The sequence below is a fragment of the Ammodytes marinus genome, assembly GCF_949987685.1.
Source record: "Ammodytes marinus genome assembly, chromosome: 11".
NCBI lineage: Eukaryota > Metazoa > Chordata > Actinopteri > Uranoscopiformes > Ammodytidae > Ammodytes > Ammodytes marinus.
In genome coordinates, this window is record NC_137215.1 from 23,340,026 (window position 1) to 23,360,340 (window position 20,315).

Here is a 20,315-nt window from a genome sequence, read left to right on the forward strand (position 1 = left end):
AATAATAATTATAGCAGTTTTTATATATTTAAAATTACGCTCACTAGCCTACTGGAAATATAGCCTATCACTGCCACCAACAGCAATAACGCCCTCCAACAACAACAAAGCAACAACAACAATAATAGCGATAATAATAGTGTTAATAATAATAATAATAATAATAATAATAATAATAATAACAATAATAATAATAATAATAATAATAATAATAATAATAACAATAATAATAATAACAATAATAATAATGATGATGATAATAATAATAATAATAATAATAATAATAATAATAATAATAATAATAATAATAATAATAATAATAATAATAATAATAATAATAATAATAATAATAATAATAATAATAATAATGATGATATCAATTATTATCCAGTTTACATGAACTTTTAAAGCTTTACATTTTAAATACAACATTAAAGACCTACTTCACCGGTGGAAATATGAAGGTGTATTGAACTATGTAGTATAAATGTAAAACATTTTAGAAATCGGTTCATTCTAGCCCGACAAAAGGCAGAAAGAGTGTTTTATGGTCTCACTGTCTAACGTTACATTTTCCCATGTGACATCACACATGGTAAAATGTAGGGTTAGGATTAACAGGACAGTTGAGCCAAAGGAAGACTGTGGAAAGACTGAGGGAAGAAACACCTCATTCATTATATTATAATAGCGAGTTTACAATAATAGAACGCCGGTTCCGTATGGGTGAAGTAGGCTATTCCTTTAAGTTCAAGATGGACAAATATTGAAGTATAGCTGCGCATGCATAGCCCTACTGTATTTTTATATCACAGAGATTATCAAAACTCCTGAGTTCACGTAAACTCTTAACTTGGCACAAGTAAATTTGAATACTGCCATTTGTAAAGTTCAACTAAAACGCCAGCTGCCTGCGAGTAACACGGAGGGGGAGGGAGACAGAGAGACAGAGAGAGAGAGAGAGAGAGAGAGAGAGGGGGTGGAGATAGATAAACAGAGAGAGAGAGAGAGAGAGAGAGAGAGAGAGAGAGAGAGAGAGAGGTGGGTGGGTGGGTGGGTGAGGGTGACACCCATTGCAACAAACCTGCCCACTGTAACAAAGCCGTGGCACACACAGACGGGCCGTGATGCTGCGCCTGTTGGGGATAAATGACTTCACTTGGTGCTGCGGGGCTTCAAAGCATGGGCAGGCTGCAGACAGAGAGCACGGAGCGCGCGCGCACACACACACACCCAACACCCTGTCTGTGGATGCTCATCAGGCTGCACACTTTGTGAATGGCTGTTTATATCAGGCTGCTTTTGTAGATGGTGGATCTTTTGTGTATGGTAATAAGAACTGATCGTGCCTAAGGTTAAAATGTAGACTCTTTATCCATTGCAAGGATAAACACGTTTGAAGTGGGATTTGAAGTTTTCTGAAACTGCTTTTACTATTGTGGATCAATCGTATAGGCTCGTGCTATTTTGTTTTTGTTTTGTTTTTTCAATGAACCAAACCAGGTATTTAATCATCTCCTCCTAAATTCAATTTGACAAAATATATTTTCAGTGCATTTTAAACTTGAAAAATCGGATGTGCTTTAATACTTGTATTATGTGTCATATTGCTCCTGCAGGCTCCGCACCATGGATGTCACACTGGTGAGGATTGACCCGACGAATTTAAGAGAAGTGTTACTGACATGTGTGACTCTGTTGCTCTTCCTCTACTCGTGGCGGTGGCTCCAGAGGCGCTCGTTCCGCTGCCCGCCCGGGCCGCTCGCCTGGCCGATCATCGGGAACGCTGCGCAACTTGGCAACGCACCGCACTTGTACTTTATGCGCATGGCGCAAAAATACGGCAACGTCTTCCAGATCAAGCTCGGCTCTCGGGCTGTGGTGGTGCTGAACGGGGACTCTATAAAGCAGGCGCTGGTCAAGCAGGCCCCCGATTTTTCCGGCAGACCGGACTTCACCTCTTTCCAGTACATCTCCGGCGGGGACAGCATCGCGTTTGGCACCGTGACGGACTGGTGGAAGTCGCACCGCAAAGTGGCCCAATCCACTGTCCGCATGTTCTCCACCGGCAACACGGACACCAAGAAGACATTTGAGCACCACGTCCTCTGCGAGGTCAGGGAGCTGCTCCAGCTGTTTGTGGGGAAAACGCAGCAGCACCAGTACTTCCAGCCCTTGACTTATCTGGTGGTGTCCACGGCCAACATCATGAGCGCGGTGTGCTTTGGGAAGCGGTACTCCTACGAGGATGCGGAGTTCCAGCAGTTGGTGGGTAGGAACGACCAGTTCACCGAAACGGTGGGGGCAGGGAGCATGGTGGATGTGATGCCCTGGCTCCAGTACTTCCCCAACCCCATCAAAACCATGTTCGACAACTTCAAGAAGCTCAACCTGGAGTTCACCATGTTCATTCGAAATAAAGTCATGGAACACAGAAAGACAATCGAGTCCAGCACCATCAGGGACATGGCAGATGCTTTAATAGTGTCCATGGACCAAATGAGAGATAAAACAGGGCTTTCATATGAAAAGGACTACGTGCCCGGCGCATTGGGGGATATATTTGGAGCAAGTCAAGACACACTGTCAACTGCACTGCAGTGGATCATCATCATACTTGTCAAGTAAGAAACTTTTCCCTGTCCTGTTACTGAGATCAATTGAAGGTTTTGACCGTTTTAGATGCACAAACAGCAGATATAATACTTACAATAACACTATAGATAATAAGCCAGAGCTGTTCCTCATCCGGCAACTAATGCTGTAGAGACTTGAGGAAGTTCAGTAGCATTTTAGTTTATGTAACATCCCAGTGGGGGGGCTGAGACACAGCCAGGTACTGGCAGCATAACATAAGCAGATGAAACTGCACCAGAGAAGAGTGACTGAAGTGCCCAGTCAGCATTTTACTCAACAAGTAGAATGGCAACATTTTTGACAGATTTTATTTGTCGCTTGATTGTTTGATTCCAGTAGTAGCTGATGCCTCGCTCAGCAGGCTGACACCTCTAAGCCACTTTACATTTTAAAAATATTTTATCTATCTAGTTCATTTAGGGAACAATGTACTAGTACTCTAGGGATTACTGATCAAATGATTATCTTTTAATTATATGCTAATTTGCTTGTGATACATTAACGCCCCCCTAATTATATGTAAAAATGATAAGTAAAGGTAGAATCAGTGATTCTGGAGAATACTAGTTGTTAAAATCAGTGAATATCTCCTACCGATTCACCTGTATGCAATGTGTGTGCACGCTGAAAAAAAACTGGTGTTAATACACAGCCTATGCTCTGTAAACTGGTATGTAAACAAAGGGTATTTGAGCAAAGGGGGCCCCTGCCCGTTTACAGAGCATGTGTATTAAGACTGGATTTATTTTTCAGCCAAAACACAAAACAGACAGGTATCGGATCGTTAGGACATTCACTCATTTTGACAAAAAGTTATTTTAACAACAAGCTTTATCCAGAATTGCTGAATCCATCTTTGAATTAAGTGAAATACGTTTCGAAATGTTGTTTGCAGTCACCTAAACTAAGTCTCACCTGGTCTCACTAAGGTATCCCGAGATGCAGACGCGTCTCCAGAAGGAGGTGGACAAGGTGGTGGACCGCAGCCGGCTCCCGTCCATCGAGGACCAGCTGCAGCTGCCCTACGTCATGGCCTTCATCTACGAGGTCATGCGCTTCACCAGCTTCGTGCCGCTCACCATCCCACACTCCACCACCAGGGACACCTCGCTGATGGGCTACTTCATACCAAAGAACACCGTTGTCTTTGTCAACCAGTGGTCCATCAACCACGACCCGGCCCTGTGGTCCCACCCGGAGACCTTCGACCCGCTGCGCTTCCTGGAGCCGAGCGGAGCTCTGAACAAGGACCTGACCAGCAGTGTGCTGCTCTTCTCCCTGGGCAAGCGGCGCTGCATCGGAGAGGAGCTGTCCAAGATGCAGCTGTTCCTCTTCACCAGCCTGATGGCCCACCAATGCCACATCACAGCAGACCCAGCCAGGCCGCCCACTCTGGACTACAACTACGGTCTGACTCTCAAACCTCACAGCTTCTCCATAGCGCTGTCTCTGCGCCAAGATATGAGGCTGCTGGACGAGGCCACCAGGCAGAGCCAGCCCGCCGAGCCCACATCGGACTCATGAAAAACATGTCCAATCAAAACTGTAAAAATGAAGGCTGAAAGACAAAAATACTTATGAACTGTAGCTGACGTTTGTGGGGCGGAAATCTTTATGTATTTATAAGCTGAATCTCAGGCTGAATTCTTATCACTGTTCACTGACTGTTTAAAAAAAAAAGTATTATAGTGCCAGGCAGAAACATAACTTCACAGGGGGTTTTTCGCCAGGAGACGGGGTGTATCGCATACAAGACCACCACCTGGGAGGAATCTGGTCTCTCACAACATCAAACGCCATCTGACATGCCACTCAGCAATTAGCTTCTTCTTTTGATTCTAAGAGGGAGAGGCCTGCAGTCAGCTCCACAGAACTCAGTCCAGGCAACTCTGTGATTAAGGGAGTTTTGTGTAGCAGCCACATCAGACACCCTTGTGATTTAAGTGTGAATGTCAAGGCTGCAAGAAATGATTGACAATCAGAAACCATCTAGCTAACAGGGACGTCATATCGCTGTCATGCTTTCTATTTACATGTTTGCTGTCGGCTAGGGACATCTCGCTATATCTGTATACCTTCATTGTATCTCCAAAATGTCAGTTTAACCAAGAATCCCTTCAATTTGACTGTTCATTTTGTTGTATTTATGTGTTGATAAAACCCTGTCTGATGCAAAATTAAAATCTCAGAAGATACAAGGATACGTGACTAAAGGTGAACAATCCAAGCTGGAGTTACGATGTGTTTATGTGACAAAAGTGAAGTCAGACATTCTGACCACTCCAGTGATTCTGCATGAACAGGTGAATAAGCTTGTGGCCTTTAAGCCCCTAATGTCTGCTTAATTATAATGTCCAGTGCTAATGTGTAGTTTGCCATATATAGTATAAAAACGTAGTCACTCAGGAATAAGGCCAATGAAACGCCAAATGTTTTTTTGTTTTTTTAATTCAAATGCTTTTGAAAGTAATGTAATATATTCTGCAACCTGCTGTAGATGCTGTTTGACAAGGCAATGGAAGGGTACACTGAATGGACTTGCTGCATGTGTCTGTGAAGTGCTGTCCAATGCACATATGGTAAGACCAACATTAGACCAGTGTTATGTAGTCATTTATTCTTATGTTGTCATTCAAAAAGTTTTTTTTGGTCTTAGTTTGAATGTTGCAGAATGCTGCTCAATGGAAAACCTTTTGTCAATAAAGTTCCATGCTGAAGATGCCAGTGAGCGAGTTATTTCTTCCTCCTGTTGTTTTATATACTGTCAAGCATATCCATGCTGTCTATTAAGGCTGAGACTCTGCAGGTATACACCTTTTTTTGTAGACTTGTCTAATTGCTGACACTTTATTTTTTTAACACACACACATCACACACACAGATGGCAGGTAGTGGATCGTTAGGAGATATTCACTGATTTTGACAAGAAGTGATTTTGACAACAAATATTCTCCAGAATTGTGTGGCAGTATGTATTAAATGAAGGACAATTTTCCAAATGGCAGGTGACTTGTTTTCCAGGTATCGTATTAGTTATCGTGTCTCTTAGCCAGTCACCATGCACACACACAAACAAAAACACACACACACACACACACACACACACACATATATATAAAATAAAAAAAATCATGTGCACGGATGATGTTAAAGTTAGTCTCTTCAGAGCCTACTGTACTCCATTTTACACAGCTCACCTCTGGTGTAAATATAGAACAGCAAAACTGAAAAAGTTACAGGTGGCGTATAAAGATGCGTTTAGGATCCTCCTTAAAGATCTCCTATTATACTACTTTTCTTAATTTCTTGTCTTAATTTCTTGTTAAAAACTGCTATAGAGCAACCTGACACGAATCACATCACAAAAAACCATGTAGATCCGGGAAACTCTTCCTCTCATCTGAGCGCGCACTGCAGTCTCTCTCAACACTCAGCTTTGTGCTTCTCCACCCCCTCCCCCCCCTCCTGCAAACCCCAATCCGTTGTGATTGGTTACCTTCCTTCCGGAACACTTTCAGTGGCGCGAGGCAGACTTGAGCAGGAAGGTGGGGGCATGTTGCAGCATTACCATACATGGAAACATCCGCTTTTCGTGACGACAAGAATATCAGGAAATTCTGAAACGATTTGATCACGTGATTTCTCGACCGGCTGCCCTAGTGTTTAGACACCCCAGACGGTCAGCAGGGAATACGTCTTAATGCATGTACGTCATTATTTGATACGCTAGTATGGTTAAACATGACTATAAATAATTATAACAACGTTTATAGGTCATAAAAGTCAAAAACTATAATAGGTCCTCTTTAAGTTTCCTAGATGACAAGTGCTAGCTCTTTGTTTGTGACTAGTAATGTCCCCACCTTTCATGCTGTGTTGAGGAATTTAATGTATACATTTATGTGTCGACTTTTAGAGTAAAAAAACAAACTAATAATTGCACTCACTGAAACTAAACAGAGTGATACAAGGTTCTCCTCTTGGTTGTGGAAACATTGGAATCGATGCTTGTATGTATTTTAATTTGTGTTGTCATGCATTTGTATCGTCTTTTTATATGGAACTTTGAGTCCGGAATAAAGTATTAATTAATTCATTCATATATATATATATATATATATATATATATATATATATATACACACACATATAACACGTCTACATGCCTAAATGCATTGAGTTGCTGCCATGTGATTGGCTAATTAGCTATGTGTTTTTACAAGCAATTGAACAGGTGTACCTAATAATAAATAATAATAATAAGTGAAAGCATAATCTCCTTTTTGAAACTGTTCCACGGATGGCACAGTTCAGTTAGTAGCCTCTATCTCAAAATACTGCTTATGGTGAAGTCTGGTAGACTGTTTAAAACAGCTTTCATAACTAAAGAATAAATGAAAACATTCCCATTTGCTTCAAGGTGCCCTGTTATGAAAAGCTAATATTAAACACAGTCAATAAATACGTAAAATCAAATAAAAATGTACACCGTCCTTACCTCATTCTTCGTATATGTGCACCTAGAGCAATTAGCTGAGTGAAACTATAGCCATAAACCGAGTACAGTCACATAATAAACAGACACAACTCTTCTTTTGTTTCACAGTGATGTAGTTGTCCATCTGTAACATGTTGACGGTGCAACGATGGATGGACACAGGCATTTTAAAGCATTAGTGCGTGACTTGTTCGTAAATGAAAGTCACATTCAAGCCATTGCCAAATGAGTTGACACAACGTTGATTAAGCCAATCAGCTCCACAAAACTCTCTCTGCTTTTCTCAATATGGTAATGTTTACAAACTGGTGTCCCATCCCAACACTGGCGCAACGGCTGAAAATCCCAAGAAGTGCCCAAGAAATGTTCCAGTTGTTGATTCTACTGCTAAGAAAAAAACCTGGACGTACAGCAAAAGGTATAAAATCCAAAAAAGAAAGTGACCGACGGCCACCAAAGGCTTAGGCTACATCATGTATGTGCCGACAGGGTTGTTGTAATTACTCAGGATTCCTCATGGGACAGAAGTTATGCACAAAAGCTTTAAGCAGAGAAAGTGTGGTCCAATATTCAGCCAGTAGGCTTTCCCATTTTGTTAAACAACATGTACACATAAGTTTGTTTTAACTGTGTTGAAAAGATTTGACAACGGTGTAGATCGGGCAGAGCTGATTAACAGCTCACCCAGTCTCGCCATGAACTCTTGGCATCTTGCCACGTCAGGTGGGAATTAAAGGGAAGTGTTTGGGAGATCCCTTTCCCCTGCACTGTGTTTTATCTCGCCCTGCCAGAACATCCTGTACTTGCAGCCTGCCGGCCAGCCAGCTCTCCGGGTGCGTGACAAATTCAGATAAAACAACAGCAGATGATTACTGATAGGGTTCTCTCCCTTTTCTTTACGAGTACAAAATTAAATCCCGGAGACGAAATAGTGCCAGTGAAGTCATGTGTGGCAACGCTCCAAGCATAATCTTTACGAATAGGAAGGAAAACACCGAGCTTGCTTTTGTCAAGCATGAGCTGACAGATCATCAGACACGAAGGAGCTCAAAAAAGTGCGGAGATGCTGACAATGTCACGGTTAATATGCCCCTATTTAGTGGGATAAGGACTTGAGTTATAATAGCAGACAATATCCGCCTTCAGGGGTTATTGCTTGTGTTGTGTTTCCCTCCTTGCATTACAGGAAGCTGCAGAAAGAAGCAAATATTCCTGAAGGACATGTCAAATTCTGCAAATTGTAGCAAATAAACACAAAGAAAACATCTTAAATCTGAGGTAGACGTGGAGAAATGTCTTGCCCGGTGGAGCAGGTGTGTACGCGTTTGGCGGACGTGCATCATAAGTAGGGCTGTGGTGCTATAAGCCTGCTGAGAAAGATGGTATATGGGATGAAGTACTGGTAAGACACAGGCTATGTGATTACAGCTTAGATCTGTCAAGACTGCATTAGCCTGCATTGGCCCCAGGATACAGCATGAACACATGCAGCACATGCTCACAACAATGGTCCTTCTGCCGCTGACTGTAAGTTGTGTAACTTAGACATACCTGAGCTTAGACGGTGAAAGGAGGGATATATGGAGATCTGAGTGAATGTTAGCAAGATTGCACAGACGTGACGTCCAGAGAGAAGGCCGGTGGCTGCCAAGGGTGACTGATAGGAGCCCAGGAATGAAGGAACAATGGAGTTGATATGTTAGCGATATCTAGCCTACATCAAGACCAGGTCCAGGACAGCTGCGGTCAACACAACCCCACCTCCAAGGGTTGAGTTCAGGTCAAGACCACAGCAGACTGAGTAAGAAACAGTGATTGCCATCTTACATCTGAATAATCATGTGTAGACAAGTTTGAGAACTTTTAGCAAAGCAGGCAACTGTCCTAGGGCCCCAAGCCACAGAGAGCCAGAGGCAACAGATTTGGAGAGTGGCAATTAGTTTGTGGTAATTTGATTGATTGCATCTTTCCGGGGGGTAATCCTGTATGCATGCAACATTAAAACGTACTAAACAAACTGATATGAAGGGGACTGAAGCAGACACCTGCATTATAACATAACATTGCCATGAACTGATTATTAATACCATGAAATATGCACATAATGAACAGAGTGAGCAAGAGGAAAGTGGGGCGCCAGGAGGCCTCTGGCCTATTAGAATAAAAAATCACCCTTCGATCTGCTATCTTTATGTACTGTGCGCTGAAACAAAACATGTGGTGTTAATACACAGCCTAGGCTCTGTAAACAGACATGTTGCTAGCTAAAGTGGCAGCCTTTGTTAACCTACCCATTTTACAAAGCCTTGGCTGTGTATTAGCACCAGATTGGTTTTTCAGCATACACACAATACAGCCTATTGTGAGTTGAAAATCACTGAATTTTGATAAAAACTGATTTTGACAACTAGCGTTTGCCAGAATCTCTGACTCCACCTTTAAACTCATATAAGGCTTACTTTAGCATAAATGCTGGAAACAGCCAGTTTAGCTTGGTTCAACGTACTTTGTAGAAATGTATTAAAGGTGCTGTAAGCGGAATGGGTCTTTTAGCTAACTTCCTGTCAGTTACTGCAGTTAGCAGTCCCCTCGCTCGTCCCTACATTAATGCACTGCGGTCTTCAAGCAGCAAGTTATCTAGCATCATCTCAGATCCATAAGTGTGATAAAACATGATAAAAACCATCAAAACAGACATTGGGAAGGATTTTTACTTGCTCCGCCATTGTAGGCGCATACACATTCACCCATCTGTTGCTCTGGCATGCACCGGCAGTGAGACCATGGAGTGTATACTATATATGAGTGAGACGACTGTCCAGTGGCAGACTCAGGGGGGGGGGGGGGCGTTGTGGGGGCGACCGTGCCCCCTCGTGGCTCAATGGTTGAAAAAGCGCGCTAAAGTGCCCTCAAGAGTGGTGAAAACGAGAGGAAATGCCTTATTTGCTTCCCTTTTCACGTACAAAACATGATTGGGTGCCCTCTAGGATGCCCCTTCATACAATAAATGATGATAACAAGAAAATTCGATGACGTGCCTTAATGAGTGCCTTTATAGTCCACTTCTGCCCGTCTGGTGCCCCTCTAGTGCCCTTCTAGTACCCTGATAGTGCCCTTCTAGTACCCTGATAGTGCCCTTCTAGTGCCCTTCTGCCCGTCTGGTCGTTCTAGTGCCCTTCTGCCCGTCTGGTCGTTCTAGTGCCTTGATAGTGCCCTTCTGGTCCTTCTAGTGCCCTTCTCCCCATCTGGTGCCCCCATGGTTGAAAAAGTGTTGCTAAAGTGCCCTCTATGGTGGTGAAAATTAGAGAAAGTGCCTTATTGGCTGCCCTTTACATGTGAACAAAAATTATTGAGTGCCCTAGGTTGCGCCTCCATACAATAGGCCTAAATGATGATGATGAGCCCTCTGGAGCAAGAATACGGCAAACCGAAAAGATATGTTGCGGTACTCTAATGAGGTGCAGACGTTCCTCTCTTTGGTAGCCGACGAACGGGGAATGCGAAAGAGGCGTTGCTTTCATGTGGCGTCGCTATGACAAACAGCTACATCGAGTGGTATTTAAATCTCCACTGGATAACAAAGCAAAAAGCGGATTAAGAGTATGTCTGTCCGTACCCATAGTGGAAAAGCGCAATTAGATGCCAAGTTAGAAAAACTTAATATTTTCAGTTTGCATAATCCATTTAAAATGTATAACCAAGATCCGGTCCTCATTCAAGTGTAGGTCATTTCATGCAAGAGAGACGATAATAGTCAGCTATCACCTCAACATGAAGGAAAACTTCCTTCAATATTTCCGTAGCTGGCTGTCAGCGGTCAAAGACTGTATGGTAGCGTAGCGTCACATTGATTTTTCTCCAGTCTAATTTACTTAAATGTTAGTAAAGATGAAAGCAGCAAGGCATTCTCCCTTCTTTGGCTAAAATGTGAAAGTGCACAATGATGTGAACAACTCATTTTAGTGTTTATAAAGTCGCTAGAATTAGGGGAAACAGTGTCTTTGAAGCACATTTTTTTCTGGGGGGGGGGGGGGGGGACGACCCCCAGACCCCCCGTTTAATTGTATGAGCCCAACAGTTTTTTTTAACATCTACAAACACAGTGTTTGGTGTTTCGTTACATTACATTCTGTTTAGCTGATGCTTTTATCCTAAGCGACTTCCATTAAGTGCATTCAACAATGAAGGTACAAACTCAGAACAACAAGAATCACGTCAGTACTATAGCTGCAAATAAACCAAACTACAAAGTGCCACAAGTAAGTGCTACATGGAGATGTAACAAGTGCCCCGAATGGGGCCTTCCAGGCAGCGCTGCCTTTAAGGCTCCGCTGGGGGAACAAAACACCATCGAGTTACAAACGCCACTGTGTGTCCACATGGTGCCCTTTTTATTTTTTCGCCCCTGCCCTTCAAACAGTCCGAGTCCGCCACTGCGACTGTCGGTTAGTAGCGTTCGCTCTTCTGATTGGATAAAAATGTTGGGATACCACATTAAGTTTATTTGCCGATTACATGCAAAGCAGCCGACTGAGAGATCGGCTTTATGAAACGCGCACATTATGTATTTATTTATTTATTATTCTTTCGGACAATTCCACCAATACACAATTTTCTCTTTCATATCTTCATACATCTTACTTTGTGTTGTCCGAAGGGTGACGGAAGAAGCCAAAGGCTTATCAGGTCCCGCCCCCATATGTAAGTGATCACTGTATGAATAAAGAGCGATTTTACACTTATATTAACATAAATAAACTGCTTACTTCACCTTTAACATGTTAGTTTTTTTTTGGTAAATCTGTGGGAAAAATTTAATCATTTGGCATTTATTAATTTTTTAAAGATTATATTTGGGGGATTTTAAATGCTTTTTTGACAGTATGGAGAGACAGAGATGAAATGGGGCAGAGAGGGAATGACATGCAGAGAACGACCCGGGCTGGACTCAAACACAGGTCTGCTGTGAAGAGGACTGAGCCTAATGGAGTCATGATGGACAGCAGTCCTCTACGTACATCATCTTGTCTCTTCTGTCTGAATATCATGAGAAATGAGACGCGAGATCTGCGGCCTCTAAATTCTTATTATATCCGTTTTTTTCAGACCAGAATGTACAGCATGCAAGATGGCAAGATTAGATGCAATCACACACACACAGACTATATAATGCATGTGAATGAGTAGAAAAACATCAAAAAGTGCTGTAAGTGAATTCTGCAGCTGTCTCAACTGATGCTTTTAAAAGTGAGTGCACAGGAGGCTAATACAATCAGTCAAGTTCATGACTGTGTAAACAAACACCTGTGCTCGCGTGGGAGGAACCCATTGAGGGGAGCTCTTCCATGGAGGAAAATAATGCTGAAACAAGACTAGACCGGTGGGAAGTTGGCCTGAATCTGATCCAGTAACAAATTCCCATTTGCCGTAGCACAAAATGTACAGGGTGAGGAGAAGAGAGGCCTTAACACTCCACTATCATAGATTGTTGCATTTATAGGTCTGTTTGGATTAAAATCAATTTAATTCATGCCAAAACGTCACGTAACCTTTCAATAATAAATGACAGACACCATAATTTACTGCAATCATAAACCAATAAAACAGGTGAGCACATAAACAAGATCATGAAGTTATACAAGCAAGACAAATGACAAATCGGCATGTCAGGATTGCACAGATTTAATTATAGTCTCCAGTACCATTAACCATTCAGTTCATCACCACACTGCCTGTGATACCATACAGCTTAATCTCTATGTAGTGGATCAAATTTCAATATAACCTCAAGCAATATTGCATTCACGTTGGCATTTGAAAAAAAAAATAAGAAAGTAGTAATACATTCGTAGCCCCCGTGTTCAAAATATGTTAAGTGACAAAATAATTACTTATGTTTTCACATTTTAGGTCGACCTTACAACATACAATTAAATGAATTCGACTCTTAATCCACATGCTCTTCCAAAAACAAATCGGTCTCATATTACGCGTCTAAAATGCATTAACAAGTGTAAAATAATTTGGAAAGCATATGACAGTAATCAAATGACACATTTAAAAACATTTATTCAGATTAGATCTCATTTTAGTGGCATTATTTAACATGGAATGCCGAGTCTTATACACCAGGGTGCATACAGCGTAAATAGGTGATGTACAGTATATGTCCATTGTCACAGGAGCCATCTAAACACATTAATTTTTTGTTTTACCTGACATACCAAGTTCTAGCGGTGCCCTTAAGATGCCTCTCCACAAGTTTATAATAGACCATGTCTCCGTAAAATTGAGTTTAGATAACCCAGATTTAAAAACAATGTGACCAATTAAACATAAGCGTCACGTCTTCATGTTGGATGTCACTTTTACTGCCAAAGATTCTCATTAAAAAGAACATATGAAAGAGCATATTGGTCTTTAATCATTTTGCGAAGTGAGCATGGAAATGTAGCCGCAGAGCACTGCTGCTGTTCTCAATGACGGCCGAGTGAGGAGGGCAGGAGGTCGTCCAGTGGTCACAGCATTCCGACATCTTTGTTTGGGTGCGCCATTGTCTGATGTGCTTTTGTTATTGCCTCCTGAATGTGTGGCTGGAGACGCAACACAAAACAGGACGGAACTGGAAGGAACAACGAGTCCTGTGTGGGTCACTTTCCCAAAAAGTGGCAGGCCTTTGTTGTCAAGGAAACTTGGTATCCCAGAGACACACTGAAGTGACACTCGCTTTCAGAACAATCAAATCAGACACACTGCTGTAGACATAGACACTAGGTATCTACCAATAACTTATGATTCATTAAATATATCTATCAATCCTATTAAGAAAAATCCAACTCATACTTAACAATAGACTTGATTATTTTGAAAAAGGAAAAAACTAATATCACACTGATTTGATGCAACCAGCGATGACAAGTTTGTTTTCTATGGATAAATAAAAAACACCATTCAGAACACAAGTCTAATTTCAAAACAAATTAGGACGGATTTGACTATTTTAACCCATTGCTCCCTTTGATGATATAATGCTACAGCACACCTCCCCCCACTCACAGAGTGAATTAACAGAATGCACATCCACACTCACTCACACCCCGACCACCCATAGCACATGGAAAATACATTTCCAAAATAATGTGGTGTCACACTCCAAGAGCCGGGCACAGTAAGTCCAGCTCCTTTTGTGCCTCTTCCTCCTAAAAAATAAAAAGATTAAAAAGTATTCAGATTCCTGATGTAGAGACAAGAAAAGGCAAAATGAAGAACCAAGTGAGATGGATATAACTATTGCCTTGTTTCCACTCAGCAGCACAGTTCGGTTTGGCACAGAACGGTTTGGTGCAGAACGGTAAGCCTAGATCATGGGGAACCTTTGGGACGGCTTGATACCCCATTTAAAAAGGTTGACAAAAATAGGTAAAGCACAGGTCGCCTATTTTCGTACCCTTCCCAACTCTAGCAAATGAAAATGCAAAATAAATGCGTGCTGAGCCATATGGAACGGAACCGCTCAGTGGAAACTAGGCTTATAGCACTGCAATGGGACAGTGACAAGCTGTACCTCTTTGGACGCAGCCTTCACTGAACATGCAGCTTCACACATCTTCCTAGCCTTCTCCCTCTGCCCCAGGTCTCTGAAGCACTGCCAAAGCAAAGAACAAAAACCGTTAACAGTGTGCCCCCCCCCAAAAAAAAATAGCAATGTTGTTTCATCTACTGGTACTTACCTTAGCGAGGAACACATAGTTGAGTTTGGAATACGCTGGTTGGAGATCCTCAACCTGAACACAGAAAAAATAAAAGTTTTCTTTCAGCCTTTAAATACAATACTACTCCAGGACACTAGGCACTGATCTCCACCCAGGCATGGGCAACAGTTATCTCTGGATCATTATAAAAGGCCAAGAACAACAGCCATTTCCTGTGACCTCTCACAATGTATCCGTCAAAGCTCAACAGCCTCACCGCAGGCGCTACCCCAGGTCAGTAAGGGACGTGTCCTAACAGGGACCTCTTCAATCAAATTGATGGCTGAGATACACAACACAAGAGGAAGAGGCCTGCACAGGTATATTAGCCAGGAGCAAACATGTATTTCTACATTATATAAGCAATTGAGACAGTGGGAATACTGATTAAGCCTTTCTAAATACGGAGCGTTTGGTCTTTGAAGAACTGGGTACAGGAGGGACCCGGAGGCAAGCTGCATATAAATGCTACACAAACAGGCGTACGTAACATTTCATTACTCATGAAGCTCAGGGGAGAATTTGTAATCAATGAAACCCCATAAAAAATTACAAAACCAAAGTGGAAGCATTTCTAAAGGCCCAAGTATGTTTAAAGGTGATATATTAAATGCTCATGTTCAGGTTTCAATAGTTATTTGGTGTATTCATGGTGTAGTGTCCAATAAACACTTTATACTTCTCACAGTGCAATTGCTAAATCTCTTTTCAGCCTCTGTCTGCTGTAGTCTGCTCTGATAGGCCCTGGATCTAACTGTTGGTTTGAACCCAAATGCTTGTTAGATTTAGGGGTAACTGGTGGTGTGCTTATCACAGATGGATGTAGTGCTAAGTGAGGTTTGTAAATGTGGGGGCTCTAACCACTACACCACAAGCCCCCACTTCAGTACATTTTTCTGCATAAGAAATGTTCAGTAATGTTTCCCTGGGGTTTCACGTGAGCAGTTGTTGATGGGCGTATAGAGAGTCATCTTGGGCACACACCAGATGCCAATCTAATTTAGTTGCAGGGGTATCTGGGGTGTGCTGATCACAGGTGCAGGTAGAGCTAAGTTAGTTTGGTCACAGGGGTGTGTCTTTAAAAAGGAGCATGAAGATTGATTTCCGAATGACTCATGGTACCTTAAGAAAGTTCTTCAGTGCGTCTTCAACTGTGGCACTTGGAGGCTCTCCAAATAATGTTGCAGCCACTTTCCTCTCGATCCACGACAACTGAGCCACCTGCAAAAACAAAACGATCACCTCAAGGTAAATAACAGCTCTGCACATTGGGTAACGCAAACGGCAGGCTAAAAGGCAGAGTATCACTACCCTCTCCTGTTGGAAGTTTAAAGCATGCTGCCTGGCTGTGATCACATCCTGGAGTCCACTTACACATCTTCTGAAGCATGGTGACATGCTTGACCACTGGAGGTCAACAAAAGGATTTTCAGGGGATGTTTAATGTTATTTTTTATTACCTTAGACATTTTATAACGACATCAAGTCAGAATGCTACACTCAATATTTGCTGACGCAGCAAACAGGGAAATGAAGGCCCTTAACAAGAAATGGACCAAAAACATCCTCCCGGCTTGGTTACATAATATTTTTTTAAACTATTACAGAGCAGAGAAACACCCGATCAGTTCCATGACCACAGGTACCGTGTAGCACTGATACTTTTCTACTGACACTTTCTACAGAGGATGACAATGGCAGGAAAAGCCTGGGTCAAACATGTAATGCTCCTGCCTCGCACCATTCATTGGAGCAACGTCTAATTGCAGGTGTAGCGTTGCTTCGCCGTCACCAGAGGACCTTTCAAACACGTCCGCTGGCTGAATACAAACAGTAGATCATTGTTGAACATGAACGCACCACAGACAACCAATAAAACACAATCCCTGAAGATATCAGGTGTTGCTGCCCCATTAAATGTGCCCAGTCTCAGTCAGTGTGGGCAGGTGTTATACAACTTGTATCAGAGCAATCTCTGTCTTAGCTTCCTTCTTTTCAGGCAGTTAGTTTGCCAGCTGGCACTATTACCTCCTGAAACAATAGGAATACACAGCAGAGCGTCTGCATACCTTAATATCTTGTCAGGAATTCAACATTGCACATTATTTTCAAAAATACTGGAAGTGATTAAAGGGATAGTTTAGTATTTTTGAAGTTTGGTTGTGTGAGGTACTTCTGCATAGTTAGTGTGTTACATTATGGACATGGCGGTCAGAGCAGTCATTTTGAGGAGTTTAGGGGAGAAGTCAATGTAGCAGAAGTCGGCATTGTACTGTTGCAGAGGCGGCTAGCCGAAAAACTTTTCCCCCACGTATACAAATGTTTACCTAAAAACTAAATAGCCATTTCATTGTACACTACATTTAGGATTTTTTCACTGATGATTTGCATCAGTCCACAAATCAGCAGTGAAAAAAAAACACTTAAAGTACAATTGAACCAGTTGTATACAAAATGTTGTGAATCTGTGGGGGGGGGGGGGGGGGGGACTCCAGACCAACTAGGGGGGTCCGGGGGCATGCACACCCGGAGGAAAATGTGGTACCTTTTGAACTAGAATGCATCAATCTGGTGCACTTTGAAAGGAAAATGTAGAGCTGTGATACTGTGTACTATTTTCTGGAATAATTTGAAGACACACGCTATTGAAGAATAAGCTATTATCTTTTATTAAAATATTTGTAAAAATAAATGAATTATATATTATCGATCAAATGAGTGTGTTCATGGCATGCCCCCCTGGAATATTTTTTTTTTACCATTCAAAGTAAAATGCATCAATCTGGTGCACTTTGAGATGAAGAGGCTGATTCAACTGTGTCCTATGTTCGCTGTTCAGTACTATTTTCTGAAATAATTTAGAGACATTGGGTCACATGACGAGGAAGCTATTGAAGAAAAAAAAAATTTAAATATTTGTATTACATATTATCAATGGATGTGAGTAGAGCCGTTTCTTTCAGCAGCTCTCAAACAACTTGGTCCCTGGCTGTGCTTTATGCAGCCTGCTGTCTGTCTATGTAATGTGAGCTTGGAGAGTGTGCGTACCTACATGCACAATGATTGACTCAGGGTGAAGGGAGACTTCAGGGGAGATGCTTTGCTGAGGCAACAACACTAAACACAGTGTAGAGATTTACTGTCTACAGTAGAGACCTATTATAGTGACTTTTAAATTATGATTTTTTTAAATGTATATTTTTGCCATGCCTCTGAGTGAATCTATAGAATGGCATTTATTTTGTGTTCTACACACAAGAATAAATGGATACATGTGTGTTTTCATCCCATATGTGAATGACAGACAATGGCTCTCCTCCTGTTGCTTCCAACAACAACTGCCGCCCATGAAACAGACGTGGCCATTAGCAGGTCAAAACAAAGTGTGCTGCTATGTTTGGCTGCATGAAGCTGCCCACTGCTTTCATATCCAGTGCTGATCCTGGGTCAGCCATAAAGTGAGAGCGCATCGCGGCGCACCGCTATCATTCACAGTGCAGATCCTGGGTCAGCCACAACGTTAGAGCGACTATAGTGCAGAGCAGGTGGGATATAAGGGGCGGGTCATTCTGCTCATGCGTTAAAAAAATTAATGCATGATTTCCAGAACTTACTCATCCTGCACCTTTAAAAGGCGCAGTCTATGATTCTGAAGAATGCTTGTTGTCAAAATCAGTGATATCTCCTCACGATCCGCTACCTGTCGGTACTGTGTGTGAGCTGAAAAGCTAGCTACAGTGGAACCCTTATTTAACATACTCTTCGCTTACATACCAGCAGTGTTGCCACAGTTACTTTGAAAAAGTAATCTGATTACTGATTACTAGTTACTCCTTGAAATAGTAACTTAGTTACTTTACTGATTACTTGATGTTAAAAGTAACTAAATTAGATTACAAGTTACTTTAAACGTTACTTTACAGGTTTTGAAACCCATCTCAATTTAAAACATGCACATATTAAGAATCATTGAAAATATATAAAATAAAGCTTGTAGGCTAGTAGCCTGTAGGCATACTGTTTTCAAAATAATAAAAATTATGGTTTGAAAAATTTAATAAAAAAAAAAACCTTTTTCCCCCCATGAAAATAAATGCATTCCTCCAAAGTGCAAAGACAGTAGCAGTGTCTTTAAACTTAACGTGATTGGCCCTTCACTCTCATGCATTAACTCTCATGCATTAATTTGACTTTTCTCTACGATGTCTCATGTGTGATAGACTGTGTGCGGCCACCGGTCGCCACGTGACTATAAGTTTCCAAGTTTTAAACACTTCTATCTCTTCAACGTCACCGTACCCGAATCCTAAATATCCCCATAGCAGACGCTATATTTCATGGGGGGGGGGGAAACGTTTGTTTTGCGCCACAGTTCAGCTTAGACTCGGCCGTAATGCTACTGCAAACACACACACACACGCTGCAAGTCAGAGACGAGGGGCGCTACCAAAAAGACGAGAGGAGCGGTTGGAGCGTTTAGAGACACATGCGCGCACATTTATTTACATTAAATCGCAATCGCAGTCATTTGTGCATTTATGTAAAATGTTTCACCAAGGAAAATGACAGAAAAAGTAACGCACAGTGACTTTGATGAGTAACTTTAATCTGATTACTGGTTTGGAGATAGTAACGCGTTAGATTACTCGTTACTGAAAAAAGAGGTCCGATGCCGGTAACACGTTACTCAGTAACGCGTTACCGGCATCACTGCATACCAGTTAATAGAGCCTAGGCTGTGTATTTCCACTGTACTTTTTTCAGAGCACACACAGTACAGACAGGTAGCGGATCGTGAGGAGATCTTCACTGATCTTGACAAAAAGTTATTATGACAACAAGCGTTCTCCAGAACTGTGACTCCACCTTTACATGATTGACAGTAAGACACGGTGGATATTAAAACAATCAAGTGCTGCATCAAAAACAACCTCCTGCACCGAAAGAACGGGAGCCACATAAAAAAAAGGATGAAAATGAGTCTGGTACAATCTGATTTAAAGCTAAAGTAGTCTGGTGTTCAGCTCCTGGAGCGCTTTCTGCAAATATCACAGAGGGAAAAAAAACAACCTTAGGGAAAGCGAAACAGTGGGAATGAAAAAGGGGAAACCGTGGGAGGGTTGGCAAAGAGTGCTTATGCAGACATGTCAGCCTCCATAAAATTCACTGTTTGTGTATGTAAGGAGAGATGGGAGGGATATGTGTGTTGCGCAGTGTGTCGGGAGGGTAACATACAGCGTAGCACCAGCGGCCCAGCAGGTAGTAGGACATGGGGTCCTGTGGCTTCAGCTCTATGGCTTTATCCAGATGATCCTGGGAGGAGACACACACACAGAGAGAGAGAGAAGATTTTCACTGTTGATTCATGACACGGCTGCTATTTCCACTGCCTTCTGTTCTGACCTGATCTGTCCTGCTTCACCAACCCA

General features: G+C 42.0%; 2 protein-coding genes across 3 annotated transcripts in view; one reads left to right on the forward strand and one right to left on the reverse strand.

The window, feature by feature from the left end:
- Window positions 1-1,130: 1,130 nt before the first annotated feature.
- Window positions 1,131-5,356, forward strand: cyp1b1 (cytochrome P450, family 1, subfamily B, polypeptide 1). Its single transcript, XM_080037324.1, has 3 exons — window positions 1,131-1,503; window positions 1,620-2,624; window positions 3,567-5,356. The coding sequence occupies exons 1-3, from the start codon at window positions 1,490-1,492 to the stop codon at window positions 4,159-4,161; spliced, it is 1,614 nt and encodes a 537-aa protein (XP_079893450.1). The 5' UTR covers window positions 1,131-1,489; the 3' UTR covers window positions 4,162-5,356.
- A 7,498-nt stretch (window positions 5,357-12,854) lies between these two features.
- Window positions 12,855-20,315, reverse strand: part of rmdn2 (regulator of microtubule dynamics 2) — a 49,525-nt gene continuing 42,064 nt past the window's right edge. For both annotated transcript variants that reach the window (XM_080037095.1, XM_080037096.1), the window contains exons 8-12: window positions 20,122-20,199; window positions 16,009-16,107; window positions 14,866-14,919; window positions 14,700-14,780; window positions 12,855-14,334 (exon numbers count right to left, since the gene is read on the reverse strand). In XM_080037095.1, coding sequence (XP_079893221.1) covers window positions 14,281-14,334; window positions 14,700-14,780; window positions 14,866-14,919; window positions 16,009-16,107; window positions 20,122-20,199 — 366 coding nt within the window. In that variant the 3' untranslated portion in view covers window positions 12,855-14,280. The remainder of the gene's footprint in view (window positions 14,335-14,699; window positions 14,781-14,865; window positions 14,920-16,008; window positions 16,108-20,121; window positions 20,200-20,315) is intronic.

Coding starts and splice junctions, on each gene's coding strand:
- cyp1b1 (XM_080037324.1), top strand. Junction 2,625..3,566: donor ATCATCATCATACTTGTCAA/GTAAGAAACTTT, acceptor GGTCTCACTAAG/GTATCCCGAGATGCAGACGC.